This window comes from Oncorhynchus nerka, linkage group LG20 (genome assembly GCF_034236695.1).
Source record: "Oncorhynchus nerka isolate Pitt River linkage group LG20, Oner_Uvic_2.0, whole genome shotgun sequence".
In the NCBI taxonomy this organism is placed as follows: Eukaryota; Metazoa; Chordata; class Actinopteri; order Salmoniformes; family Salmonidae; genus Oncorhynchus; species Oncorhynchus nerka.
In genome coordinates, this window is record NC_088415.1 from 85,122,546 (window position 1) to 85,137,275 (window position 14,730).

Sequence of the window (14,730 nt, forward strand, 5' to 3'; positions counted from 1 at the left end):
TGGTTAGATCATTGGGCCAGTAACCGAAATGTTGCTAGATCGAATCCCTGAACTGACAAGGTAAAAATGTGTCATTCTGCCCCTGAACAAGGCAGTTAACCCACTGTTCCTAGGCTGTTATTGTAAATGAGAATGTCCTGAACTGACTTGCCTGGTTAAAAAAAAAAAAAAAAAAAAATGTAGTCTGACTCATTGGGCAACAATTGGTTGACTCACCATGTCTTTTTCACACCACATTTTAGACACTGGCACAGGAGTTTTTGTTGTTCTAAAGTAGCTGATATGCTGAGGTATTTTATTTTACAAAGCTAGCTGATTACACACCCATTTTTAATAAACTTAAGACTATTCTTCAAAGCCACTGTTCCATTTACCAACAGTAAATGTCAGTAAGACAGGTACTATTATAATGTTACTACTCTATTGTGTTAAGTTCAGTTTTCATAACTATATGTAGCCAGGACAAAAATGGGCCCTAGTGGGGTTCAGATCATGTGGGCAGGAAAAACCCATCTCTGCATGGTAAAGGTAGAAGTAAACAGCAACACAATCGAGACGTTCCTCTACCAGCTTTATGATCTATTTGCACTGTGAACATAACACAATGTTCGCCATCATTCCTTTCATTTGCACAGCACAAAAAAAAAAAAAAAAAAACTTTTGAGCCAAGGCTGGAATTGACACATCAATCCCACTGAATCATAAAGATCTTTGATATGCATCAATAAGAGAATAGCTTTTTTTGATTTTCTTTGAAGTCTGTTTTCGGAAAGTTTGGCTCTTATATCATATATACATTTGGATCGCATGGGACATCATTCAGATGCTTCAGGGCTGCATCATAGTGCCCATAAGAAGAGCCATTGAGGACCTCCACCATTTTCAAGTAGTCAACTTGGTGGGACTTCCTATGTCTTAAGGATTGCAAAATCCATCCAGGTCACCAGAAGGGATCAGCAAATTTATTTAGCTGGTGAGCAAACATTCCATAACTGCAGGTGGCAGTAAATCAACCTTCGCCTTATTCAAACACCACACTCCAGGTGACACTGTGTACCCTTTGTTTCCCAACTCAGAAGTAGTAGAATAAGAAAATTGACGACTTCAAAAATGGAGATGGCATCAATGGCGCTGCCTGTGCACTTTGACACCATAACAACAGAAACAAAGAGAGCCCCTCTATAATTCTCTATGGGCTGCCTACCTACACTTTGTCAAACTGGGTTTCCGTCACAAATGGCACCATATTCCATTCATAGTGCACTACCTTTGACTGGGGCCCTGTGTTTAGACACTGGGTAGACAAAGTAGTGTGCTGTATATGGAGTAGGGTGCCATTTGAGAGGCAGCTTGGGGGGGGGGTCCTTTTAGAAAATAAAAATAGGGATATGAATCTGACAGAGGTCTCATATCCTTTACGGTTAGCGATGATTTTAATTTGCACCACCCAGATTTTCCGAAGGGCTTCTTAGCCAGCTCATGTTTCACATGGAATGTACAGGATTCATTTCACAAAGGAAATAGTAGGAGAAGAGGTTTCTTTCTCACCTCCATCTATCCATCCCCCCCCTCGTCCACTCTCTCTCCATCTCGCGCTCTTCAACCTCGGTCTCCACAGTAAGATGCTCTGATGTTAGAAAATAGTTTTGATATAGTTGTTTTTAATTTTTACATTAGAACTTGAAAAAACATTGGAAGCTCCAACTTCCCCTCCCCATGTCCAGAGAAACATACTGCATCTGCTGCTTGTAACTATGGAGACCAGGTAGAAGGTATTTTCCTGAAGGACTATCTGAACACGGGGGCTTTTTCTTGGAGCCCAAAGTGCTAGTAGGATACCCAGTCTCTTCTAGAGGTAGTCCTGGCAGGGAGGAGGAAGGGGGGGCTAGGTTTGCGGCAGGGGGTTTATAAATGCCTTGACGGGACCTGTGGAGGAAGGAGGCCACGGTCCAGGCTCAGAACCTCAGGTGGGACTTGTGTTTCACCATGTATCTGTAGGTGGAACAGGACGAGAACACCTGGTCAGTAGGAGCTCATGCATTCTACAATGTCATCTTATTCAAATATACTGTACATCCCAACTGTGTCTAACGCCAGAGAACATATACAGAGATTATTTAGCTCCATGTGTACGAGTGCTAACATTTACAGAGATTATTTAGCTCCATGTATACGAGTGCTAACATTTACAGAGATTATTTAGCTCCATGTGTACGAGTGCTAACATTTACAGAGATTATTTAGCTCCATGTGTACGAGTGCTAACATTTACAGAGATTATTTAGCTCCATGTGTACGAGTGCTAACATTTACAGAGATTATTTAGCTCCATGTACATGAGTGCTAACATTTACAGAGATTATTTAGCTCCATGTACATGAGTGCTAACATTTACAGAGATTATTTAGCTCCATGTGTACGAGTGCTAACATTTACAGAGATTATTTAGCTCCATGTACATGAGTGCTAACATTTACAGAGATTATTTAGCTCCATGTACATGAGTGCTAACATTTACAGAGATTATTTAGCTCCATGTATACGAGTGCTAACATTTACAATAACCCATCTACACAGAAATCTTCCACTTTTTCCCCTCTTTAATAATTTTCCCCAGACATTTTATTGAAAATACATCCCAGATTAGAGGGAGCGGAGGGTACATGACAGAGGTGGGTTTAATATCAACCCCATTGTGTCACGAGGATACATGTGCACAAATGTGCTTTCAAGAACACACCTGTCGAGGGTCTCCCAGAACTTCAGAAACATGGGCCGGTCGAGATGGCGCTTGTGGTGGCTCAGCTCCAACACGGTGACATCCCACTTCTGAACGTTGGGATCCATCTTCTGCTCGTCATACTTCAGATGAAAGGCTCTTACTGCAGGCGACCAAAACCACACACAGTTGATTAGGTAGGACCAATACTAGTGGAGACTTGGGTTGTACAGGTTAGCTTGCAAATATGCATTAACCTAAATCCAATTCATTGAACAGGTATAACAGGTTAGGAGCCAAAGAACCAGTAGTTACCTGCAACAAGAAATTCAATTACCTTGTCAAAAATGCTACCCATGTGTATAACAGCAAGAGAAATGGGAGGAATCTTACTTTTAGCAAAAATGTCCACAGGAGATCCGTCAGGCAACAGCCAAGGCCAACCTTTGAACTGCCAGGCAGGGCCCTGCACAAACACAGCCACCACACGATCCCTGCACAACACAAAGTCAATATCAACTTTCTAGCCCTGGCAGACATTCTGATTGCAGATTGCGGGTGAATTTTTCATGGGCGGTGGACAGCCAGTGACCGCAAGGTTGCAGGTTCGCAGCCCCGAGCAGACTAGGTGAAAAATCTGTCGATGGGCTCGAGCAAGGCACTTAAACCATAATTGCTCCAGGGTCGTAGTTGGTAACGGCAGACCCTGGCCATGACCCAACTCTCCAAAAAGGCGACTCGGAGAGAGTTGAAATATGCAAAACAAACTAAAAACGTATCCAATTCAGACATGCGAAGTAAAACACATTTTAAACTAAAATTAAACTGTGGTTTGAGCCCTGAATACTGATCGGCTGACAGCCATGGTATATCAGACCGTATACCATGGGCATGAAAAAAACATTTATATTTACTGCTCTAATTACATTGGTATCCAGTTTATTATAGCAATAAGGCACCTCTAGGTTATATTTAGTCAATAAGGCCCGGGGAGGTGTAATATATGGCCAATATACCACGGCTAAGGGCCATGTCCAGGCACTCTGCGTTGCATCGTGCATAAGAAAAGCCCTTAGCCGTGGTATATTGGCCATATACCACACCTCTTCGGGCCTTATTGCTTAATTATAAAACAAACCCAATAGACAAATAATACAACATGTCACTGTACTGAATGTGTATAGTCCAATAAAATGCAGTACGCATTGTAAGCCAGATTTAGATAGTCATTTGTAAACTTTTGAGGGGCTGGTTGCTAAAGTGGTGTAGCAGTATGTGGATGTAGGGTACTTTCATGTACAGCCAAAAATTACAACAATATTGTCAGGTACTGTCGATCATATAAACTCCCTTTTCAGGACCGTCTTTCAAAGATAATTCATAAAAATCGAATTAACTTCACAGATCATTGTAAAAGGGTTTAAACACTGTTTCCCATGCTTGTTCAATTAACCATAAACAATTAATGAACATGCACATGTGGAACGGTCATTAATACGACTAACAGCTTACAGACGGTAGGCAATTAAGGTCACAGTTATGAGAAAGTAGGACACTAAAGAGACCTTTCTACAGACTCTGAAAAACACCAAAAGAAAGATGCCCAAGGTCCCTGCTCATCTGTGTGAACGTGCCTTAGGCATGCTGCAAGGAGGCATGAGGACTGCAGATGTGGCCAGGGCAATAAATTGCAATGTCCGTACTATGAGACGGCTAAGACAGCGCTACAGGGAGACAGGACAGACAGCTGAACGTCCTCGCAGTGGCCGACCACACGTAACACCTGCACAGGATCGGTACATCCGAACATCACACCTGCGGAACAGGTACAGGATGGCAACCACTGTCCGAGTCACACCAGGAACGTACAATCCCTCCATCAGTGCTCAAACTGTCCGCAATAGGCTGAGAGATGTTGGACTGAGGGCTTGTTGGCCTGTTGTAAGGCAGGTCCTCACCAGACATCACCGGCAACAACGTCGCCTATGGGCAGAAATCCACTGATTTGGAAGTGGAGGGTCCGTCGCGGTCTGTGGCGGTGTGTCACAGCATCATCGGACTGAGCTTGTCATTGCAGGCAATCTCAACACTGTGCGTCACAGGGAAGACATCCTCCTCTCTCATGTGGTACCCTTCATGCAGGCTCATCCTGACATGACCCTCCAGCATGACAATGTCACCAGCCATACTGATCGTTCTGTGCGTGATTTCCTGCAAGACAGGAATGTCAGTGTTCTGCCATGGCCAGCAAAGAGCCCAGATCAATGCCATTGAGCACATCTGGGACCTGCTGGATCGGAGGGTGAGGGCTAGGGCCATTCCCCCCAGAAATGTCCGGGAACTTGCAGGTGTCTTGGTGGAAGAGTGGGGTAACATCGGCAGACTCGACAGCCTTGGTTTCTCAAATGATTGCCTCGCCTGGTTCACCAACTACTTCTCTGATAGAGTTCAGTGTGTCAAATCGGAGGGTCTGCTGTCCGGACCTCTGGCAGTCTCTATGGGGGTGCCACAGGGTTCAATTCTTGGACCGACTCTCTTCTCTGTATACATCAATGAGGTCGCTCTTGCTGCTGGTGAGTCTGATCCACCTCTACGCAGACGACACCATTCTGTATACTTCCGGCCCTTCTTTGGACACTGTGTTAACAACCCTCCAGGCAAGCTTCAATGCCATACAACTCTCCTTCCGTGGCCTCCAATTGCTCTTAAATACAAGTAAAACTAAATGCATGCTCTTCAACCGATCGCTACCTGCACCTACCCGCCTGTCCAACATCACTACTCTGGACGGCTCTGACTTGACGGCTCTGACTCTGAATACGTGGACAACTACAAATACTTAGGTGTCTGGTTAGACTGTAAACTCTCCTTCCAGACCCATATCAAACATCTCCAATCCAAAGTTAAATCTAGAATTGGCTTCCTATTTCGCAACAAAGCATCCTTCACTCATGCTGCCAAACATACCCTTGTAAAATTGACCATCCTACCAATCCTCGACTTTGGCGATGTCATTTACAAAATAGCCTCCAATACCCTACTCAACAAATTGGATGCAGTCTATCACAGTGCAATCCGTTTTGTCACCAAAGCCCCATATACTACCCACCATTGCGACCTGTACGCTCTCGTTGGCTGGCCCTCGCTTCATACTCGTCGCCAAACCCACTGGCTCCATGTCATCTACAAGACCCTGCTAGGTAAAGTCCCCCCTTATCTCAGCTCGCTGGTCACCATAGCATCTCCCACCTGTAGCACACGCTCCAGCAGGTATATCTCTCTAGTCACCCCCAAAACCAATTCTTTCTTTGGCCGCCTCTCCTTCCAGTTCTCTGCTGCCAATGACTGGAACGAACTACAAAAATCTCTTAAATTGGAAACACTTATCTCCCTCAAGAGCTTTAAGCACCAACTGTCAGAGCATCTTACAGATTACTGCACCTGTACATAGCCCAAACAACTACCTCTTTCCCAACTGTATTTAATTTATTTATTTATTTTGCTCCTTTGCACCCCATTATTTTTATTTCTACTTTGCACATTCTTCCATTGCAAAACTACCATTCCAGTGTTTTACTTGCTATATTGTATTTACTTTGCCACCATGGCCTTTTTTGCCTTTACCTCCCTTCTCACCTAATTTGCTCACATTGTATATAGACTTGTTTTTTTTACTGTATTATTGACTGTATGTTTGTTTTACTCCATGTGTAACTCTGTGTCGTTGTATGTGTCGAACTGCTTTGCTTTATCTTGGCCAGGTCGCAATTGTAAATGAGAACTTGTTCTCAACTTGCTTACCTGGTTAAATAAAGGTGAAATAAATAAATAAAATAAACATCTCACAGCAAGAACAGGCAAATCTGGTGCAGTCCACGAGGAGGAGATGCACTGCAGTACTTTTGATTTTTGGGGGACTAAGACAACCATGGGTCGCATTAAAATTGGCACAGGCCACATCTGGCCCAGGGGCCTTAGGTTTTAGACTCCCAGTGCACGGGTATTCAAACAAGACGGGCTGTCTACCGCGGCCGCTTGCTTCCAGTTCCCGGACCACAAGACACCAAGTCCCTCAAGCAGCACAGCACACAGCTCGTCCATGCTGTTTATTTTCTCAGCATGCTGTCGAATTCATGCACTCAACATATTCTTCCAAAAACAAAAACGATGCTGCTTTCCACGTTGCTTCTAAATATAAGTCCACATGTTCTCGATTATAGTATTAGTTTGTGGATCTTGCTCTATGCAAAACCCAGGTTAGTTAAAGGAAGCTGGTATGTGCCTAAAATAATGTTAAATCGCTAACTAAATGCCATTTAGCTAGGGCAAAGCAAACGTTAGCTCTAATACAGGTTGGTACCAGTGGTGTAGATGAGCATGTTCGTGCAACGGCAGTTCTGAATCTTTTATTCAAATGTGATTAGGGTCCCCTGGGAAACACTGACCAACACTTTGGTTCCTACCCTGACATAACTCCTACCTGGCTTTTTCCATTTCTTGTCATGCCAAATACCAACCATTGAAATATAATGATTATTCTATGACTCAAACAGTTCACAAGTCAAATAGCAATATTTGGTAGAAAAATTGCAATTAGATTTTTTGCTCAAATCGTGCAACACTACTAACAACCTGGTATCATTACCAGTATATGCAAACATTTGGTGGGTATGGCACAGAAAGTAAAAGTAAAATGGATACCTTCTTCAAAATATGTGCTTCAAAACTAAGTATGATTCATATAGGCCCAAAGTAGGCAATATATCAATCAACTAGAAACATGTATTTTTCTGGTGCTCCTACATTTGTGTGGTGCTCACAGATTTTATTTTTAGCCCAGTCTGAATGGTTTCCACTTGGCCATCATGTCCTGGTGACGATACAGAGTGGAACATATATATATATGGAAGATGACAAATGATCATGTCTGGTGGTGGTGACTCACCAGTCCTGCGGTGCTAGTTTGAGGGGCTGGTCGATAACCCTGTAGGGCACGGTGACGCTGAGCGTTGCCCCCCCGGGCTGAATCTGGTCCTTACGTCTCTGGAGAAGCACCTCGTTGTCCCGCTGGATGCCCTGCTTCTTCTTCTCCTCTGACGTCACAAACCTGACAGACGGCAGGAGAGCAGGGAAAAAAATATATGTTGGTTAATATCAATTCAGTATGAGAGGATGTCAGAAAACAGGAATTATGGATTCCTGAGAATTTTTATCACTGACGCATTACGGTTATCAACTGTTCTTCAGAAAGGGGGGCAAAGCTAAAAATACGTTTTTTTGGGACGATGAAGGTGACTTATAGCTTTATGGATATATGCAAATCTCAAAGGCATTATAAATCTAATGAGGTTGGTTTTTGGAATTTATTTTATACATATGAATAATTGGTAGTAGTGGTCCCAAGAGGACAAATGTTGACAACTTGGGTGTGATAAGATCAAGTTACTAAGTAATGAAGTCTTATTCATTTCCAGCACAGATTTTTATTTTTTAGCCCAGTCTGAATGGTTTCCACTTGGCCGTCATTCGTTCCAGCCTCTGCCTTCAAAGCCCTCCATTGTCTCCCTAGTACGCTAACTACAAAAAAACAAGTCCCATCTTCTCCCAGTCACACTAAAAAGACATCCCCCATAGGGTTTAGTTTTTTGTCTGTTTTGAAACTTAGCAACTGCTAGCCTCTCCATACACAAAACGAGGTGTATCGTGAGGTCCCTGGCAATTCGCAGCCCTAGTAGTTAACGTATAAAAAATGTCAGTAAGTAATTTGACCAAATGGGCAGCTCCCGCTCTTTCGTTTTGTAGGGCAGTATTGGAGAACCAGTTTCTTGACCTAATTATGTTTATTCTCTTTGACGATAAAGGCCAATAATAAGCACTCATTTTCTTTTACCAAAAGTAATTCCCGACCCCTATTAAAACACCCTGTTTTTAAATGTAACCGGACACTATGACCTCAGGCAACAGGCTGGCTTAGGAGCCAACAGCTATGTGCAGCTATGGTAGCAATATTTAGAAGGAGCTGTCATGTATTCGCAGAGCAGGGGGCATTAATAAAGAGCTGTCATGTATTCACAGAGCAGGGGGCGTTAATAAAGAGCTGTCATGTATTCACAGAGCAGGGGGCGTTAATAAAGAGCTGTCATGTATTCACAGAGCAGGGGGCGATAATAAAGAGCTGTCATGTATTCGCAGAGCAGGGGGCGTTAATAAAGAGCTGTCGTGTATTCACAGAGAAGGGGGCGTTAATAAAGAGCTGTCATGTATTCACAGAGCAGGGGGCATTAATAAAGAGCTGTCATGTATTCACAGAGCAGGGGGCGATAATAAAGAGCTGTCATGTATTCACAGAGCAGGGGGCGTTAATAAAGAGCTGTCATGTATTCACAGAGCAGGGGGCATTAATAAAGAGCTGTCATGTATTCACAGAGCAGGGGGCATTAATAAAGAGCTGTCATGTATTCACAGAGCAGGGGCGATAATAAAGAGCTGTCATGTATTCACAGAGCAGGGGGGGGCGATAATAAAGAGCTGTCATGTATTCACAGAGCAGGGGCGTTAATAAAGAGCTGTCATGTATTCACAGAGCAGGGGGCATTAATAAAGAGCTGTCATGTATTCACAGAGCAGGGGCGTTAATAAAGAGCTGTCATGTATTCACAGAGCAGGGGCGTTAATAAAGACCTGTCATGTATTCACAGAGCAGGGGGCGTTAATAAAGAGCTGTCATGTATTCACAGAGCAGGGGGCGTTAATAAAGAGCTGTCATGTATTCACAGAGCAGGGGGCATTAATAAAGAGCTGTCATGTATTCACAGAGCAGGGGGCGATAATAAAGAGCTGTCATGTATTCACAGAGCAGGGGGCGTTAATAAAGAGCTGTCATGTATTCACAGAGCAGGGGGCGTTAATAAAGAGCTGTCATGTATTCACAGAGCAGGGGGAATTAATAAAGAGCTGTCATGTATTCACAGAGCAGGGGGCGATAATAAAGAGCTGTCATGTATTCACAGAGCAGGGGGCGATAATAAAGAGCTGTCATGTATTCACAGAGCAGGGGGCGTTAATAAAGAGCTGTCATGTGTTCACAGAGCAGGGGGCATTAATAAAGAGCTGTCATGTATTCACAGAGCAGGGGGCATTAATAAAGAGCTGTCATGTATTCACAGAGCAGGGGGCGTTAATAAAGAGCTGTCATGTATTCACAGAGCAGGGGGCGTTAATAAAGAGCTGTCATGTATTCACAGAGCAGGGGGCATTAATAAAGAGCTGTCATGTATTCACAGAGCAGGGGGCGTTAATAAAGAGCTGTCATGTATTCACAGAGCAGGGGGCGTTAATAAAGAGCTGTCATGTATTCACAGAGCAGGGGGCGTTAATAAAGAGCTGTCATGTATTCACAGAGCAGGGGGCGTTAATAAAGAGCTGTCATGTATTCACAGAGCAGGGGGTGGTAGTTAGACCCTGTGTTCTGCCATCAGGGCTCTCCCTGGTTATAGCTCTACCTCCATGCTGCTCATCCACACAGCCGGAGCCACCGCCATCTTATGACGTCCAGTGATTTATGACGCCAATTAAACTGCAAAATAGCAATTACTCCACTCATGTGCGTCTGTGTGTGTGTGTGTGTGTGTGTGTACGCACCTTCAATGAACACGCCGGTGTATTTCACCTTCGTGAGGCGTGGAGGTGGCGAACAATGGCATTGCAGAGGGTTTTCATTGTTTAAGCCTCAGTCGTGAAGTACTGTTATTAATCAAACAAGAATGTGTATTTTTCTTGGATAAAACTAGACTTAAATGTCATGTACCTTACACTTTTACCACATAGACAAATGCTTGTGCACATTTCAACGGATAGGGGTTTGGCTCAGTCAAACACCTGCTTCCTATTTAGCACTTTATACTCAATGTATTTGTACAAAGCAGAAGACAATTAAAATGATTGATAATTACCAACACCCAGCACCACATAGTGGCATAAATACTGTACGTGTATTGATGACGATGACTTACCAGGGTTGAACACAAAGGATTTATCAACGTTTTTTCCCTGTAGACACACACAATACTTACTTGAGGTCCTGCAGGAGGTCCTTGGCATTGAGCATGGTGATGAGGGACGTGGTGGCCGCTGGGATGATGACGATGGGAGTCCTAGAGCCTGCAATGAAACAGGACCACAATATGCATTAGTTCATATATTCCCATCACACACACACACACACACACACACACACAGCAGTACTTACCCTTCTTTTGATTTGGTGGGGGTCTGGCTTGGGAAACTGCAGGGAGAAGGAGACAACATATGAAACGTGTTAAGAGGCCACAGCTCTGGCTTCTATTCAGCTTTCAACAGAAAGCCATAGACCAGGTAAAGTCAATGCACTGTTTTAGTGATCCAATTTCTAAAAAAAAAAAAAATGTTAAAAAACTTAATGAGTTGGCTTACTGAAGACCCGTATTATCAAACCAACGTACTGCTGTTCCGTTTACCGATTTCAGTTTCACTTGTTCGTTCCGAGACACGACCTATAGATATTTGTCTCCATGTGTCTAGAGGCTTGGATACAATGAGTAGCGGGCAGCTGCTTTAGTATACTTCCTGTATTTCACTATAGCAAAGCAGCTCTTACTATGGTTTATTTTAAAGGGCCCGTATTCACAAAGAGTCTCAGATTATGAGTGCTGATCTAGGATCAGGTCACCACTGTTCATATAATTAAATTCATTATTCTCCGAAAAGGCAAAACTGATCCTATATAAGTGCTCCAACTCAGACTCTGAATATAGGCCCAGATCTCATCCAACAGAGCCATGCGTGTCATCGGAGGCTTACAAAAATAGATTTTTCACTTAGGTTTTAAAAGCTTGCATCTCTTTTCCACCAAGAACAGACAAAACAGCATTGATTCTGCCCGAGATACATTTATGCTGGTTGTTGCCTTGATTATTAATATATTTTGTGACAGGAGAGATGACACTGTTGCATTAATGCAAAAAAAAAAGAGCAAAACAGGCATTGAAATGTGGGGGTTCAGAAGTCAAATTCAAAGTCAAGTTGTCATTAAAAAGGTACATAACACTCAAGTCAACATGTTTCCGATTGTTAGACTGTACAGTCACATTGAATTCCGTCCTGTTTTCAGACCAGAAAAAGTAACGACCCTTTTAAACTACTGTGTACTGTGTGTGGTGAGTTCCTTAAAGCTGAATTTCAGCATTCCTTCCTCCTGACCAGTGTCTGTGACATCTGCTACTTTATCAAACTGAGCTCATCTATTAATCTACATCAGCGGTGCGGTTGAAAATGTGTCACATTCTGGCTGTCAGGCTATCGCTCACAACGTGGACGGATGTCACACACCGAACGGGACTTTTCCTCTACACAGCCACGCCGAATGTCAGAACTGGATAACAGAACAAACTTGCGATTCAAGGGCCTGAGCGGTGACCTCCAGCTTTGGACCTCATGTGCGCTCTGCACTTCCCCGATAAATGATTTGGGTGGAAACAATGACAGACGCTCGATGACAGCTGCCAAACACTGATCTGACCTTGAAGCAATTGACAGTTGTCCCAAGAAAGGTTTTGAAAAGAGTATGCAGAGACAGCGGTTAAAGCAAAATAAATCCTAAGACTGAAACTTATGTTGATCTCAGATCGATTGTCTGGGGCCCAAGTTAACCTCCCCTTTCATGTAAGAAAGTCATGACCATCATGCTTTTAGGGAAAGAGGATAATTTTGTACATGTATTAAACTGCAAGTTTGACCAATTTCAGTCCCCTTGTTTAGGGGTTCAGGTCCGGGGTCCTTACCCGGGATCATTTTTACGTAGGAGGACAGGTGACTTTTTATAAAGGACATTCTACTCTAATTAAAATTATGCTGACAATTTCCAGCCAACAGAAATGGGCCAAATAACATCAGTAAAACAAGTTTACATTATTTTAACATACTGGAAATAGCCTACCCATGGTCTAAATGATCAGATGTGATATTAGCAATAAGCATCAACACCTGTATCCCAACTGATTAAGCAGTGGCTAGAAAATGTACAAGGACAAACCACATGCTAAAGCCTATCTGCATTAACCCCATTGGACACAATTATGATTTTCAAACTATTAGTATATAAATAATTATCCACTCAAACATTTATTTCAAAGTAAAATATTTTGTAGAACAGACATGCTTCTGTCTGTATTAGGCTATGCCCCCCGCCCGCCACCGCCAATTGATTTGCTCTCTGGGCCCACCGGGAAGGCTGCGGTTGTACCTTCAGACATTAAATGGCTCAAATAGTAACAGCTGGCCGACCCGGCACGCAAGGCAGCTGCCGGTGACCAAACATTTTTTAAACGGCTTTATCGACTAGGAATGCAATCGACCGGTTTGTGACCACTACTCTAGAAAGTTGAGTGAAGTTCAAACTCATGTTTCTCTCCGTGGGCTGATATATTTCTTCTGCGAGGCAGTCACAGGGGAGGCTACTGCTTAGAGGGAACATAGAGTACAGGGCATGCAGTCCAGCCCATTAACAACGTTCTCCATTCAACCAATAAAGAGAGGGCCTTGAATCACACACCATGTTACGAGTCCAGCATGACACGGTGTGCAGGGTTTCATTCCAGCCCAGCACCAAAACTAACTTTCTGTACCAGGGTTGGTGGTGACCACTGATATAGGAGTTTTAAAATGACTTGTAAAGCCGTCTCTACTTTAAACACGTCGTTTCCATTTGATCTACTTTGGTGCTGCTAGATACAGACCTGGTCTGGGGACGGGCTGCAGGGCTGGTGTCTGGGCCTTCCTGGCAGACGCTCCCTCCTGAAACACACACACACTGGTCAAGCTGCAGCTAGGGCTGGCACAGTAGGCAAAGACCGTCATGAAAATAAAATAAACATGAAATCTGTCCCGGTACCCCCTGTATATAGCCTCGTTATGGTTATTTAATTGTGTAACAAAAACTAGTCCGTTTTTTTTGCAACATATCCAAATCTAACTACCTGTAGCTCAGGACCTGAAGCAAGGATATGCATATTATTGATACTATTTGAAAAGGAAACACTGAAGTTTGTGGAAATCTGAAATTAATGTAGGAAAATATAACACAGATGTGGTAAAAGATAAAACAAAAAAAACATGCATTCTTTATTTTTTAATCCATTATCTTTGAAATGCAAGAAAAAGGCCATACTTTCAGTTAGGAGTCTAGGTGTCCTATAGATTTTGTCCAACAGATGGCAGCAGTGTGTGCAAAGTTTCAGACTGATCCAGTGAAGAATTACATTACTGCACAATATTTTGTATCAAGTCTGCCAGGAGTTTTTCCAAATGTGCCTAACTATGCTACATTTTATCTCTGGGACCCTCAGGATGACAAATCAGAGCACAATTACTAAATGTAAGTACATTATTTAGTTTCAGAGGTGAATGTATCAAATCAAATTGTATTAGTCACATGCGCCAAATACAACTAGTGTAGAAAAGGGCAGTGTGGAGTACAATATAGATTGCATCTGTGGATCTGTTGGGGCGGTATGCAAATTTGAGTGAGTCTAGGATTTCTAGGATAATGGTGTTGATGTGAACCATGCCCAGCCTTTCAAAGCACTTCACGGCTATAGACGTGAGTGCTACGGGTTGGTAGTCATTTAGGCAGGTTGCCCTAATGTCCTTGGGCACAGGCACTGTTGGTCTGCTTAAAACATGTTGGTATTACAGACTCAGACAGGTTGAAAATGTCAGACACTTGCCAGCTGGTCAGCACATGCTCGCATTACACATCCTGGTAATCCATCTGGCCCTGCGGCCTAGTGATTGTTGACCTGTTTAAAAGGTCATACTCACATCGGCTGCAGAGAGAGTGATCACAGTCTTCCGAAACAGCTGGTGCTCTCATGCATGTTTCAGTGTTCTTTGCCTCGAAGCGAGAATAGAAGTAATTTAGCTTGTCTGGTAGGCTCATGTCACTGGGCAGCTCTCGGCTGTACTTCCCTTTGCAG

General features: G+C 43.3%; 1 protein-coding gene across 1 annotated transcript in view; it reads right to left on the bottom strand.

The window, feature by feature from the left end:
* Window positions 1-554: 554 nt before the first annotated feature.
* The window catches only part of cdc73 (cell division cycle 73, Paf1/RNA polymerase II complex component, homolog (S. cerevisiae)), a 37,368-nt gene continuing 23,192 nt past the window's right edge, over window positions 555-14,730 (bottom strand). Inside the window, exons 11-17 of the mRNA XM_029624209.2 lie at window positions 13,492-13,549; window positions 10,968-11,003; window positions 10,792-10,879; window positions 7,665-7,826; window positions 3,113-3,213; window positions 2,741-2,882; window positions 555-1,992 (exon numbers count right to left, since the gene is read on the bottom strand). Coding sequence (XP_029480069.1) covers window positions 1,956-1,992; window positions 2,741-2,882; window positions 3,113-3,213; window positions 7,665-7,826; window positions 10,792-10,879; window positions 10,968-11,003; window positions 13,492-13,549 — 624 coding nt within the window. The 3' untranslated portion in view covers window positions 555-1,955. The remainder of the gene's footprint in view (window positions 1,993-2,740; window positions 2,883-3,112; window positions 3,214-7,664; window positions 7,827-10,791; window positions 10,880-10,967; window positions 11,004-13,491; window positions 13,550-14,730) is intronic.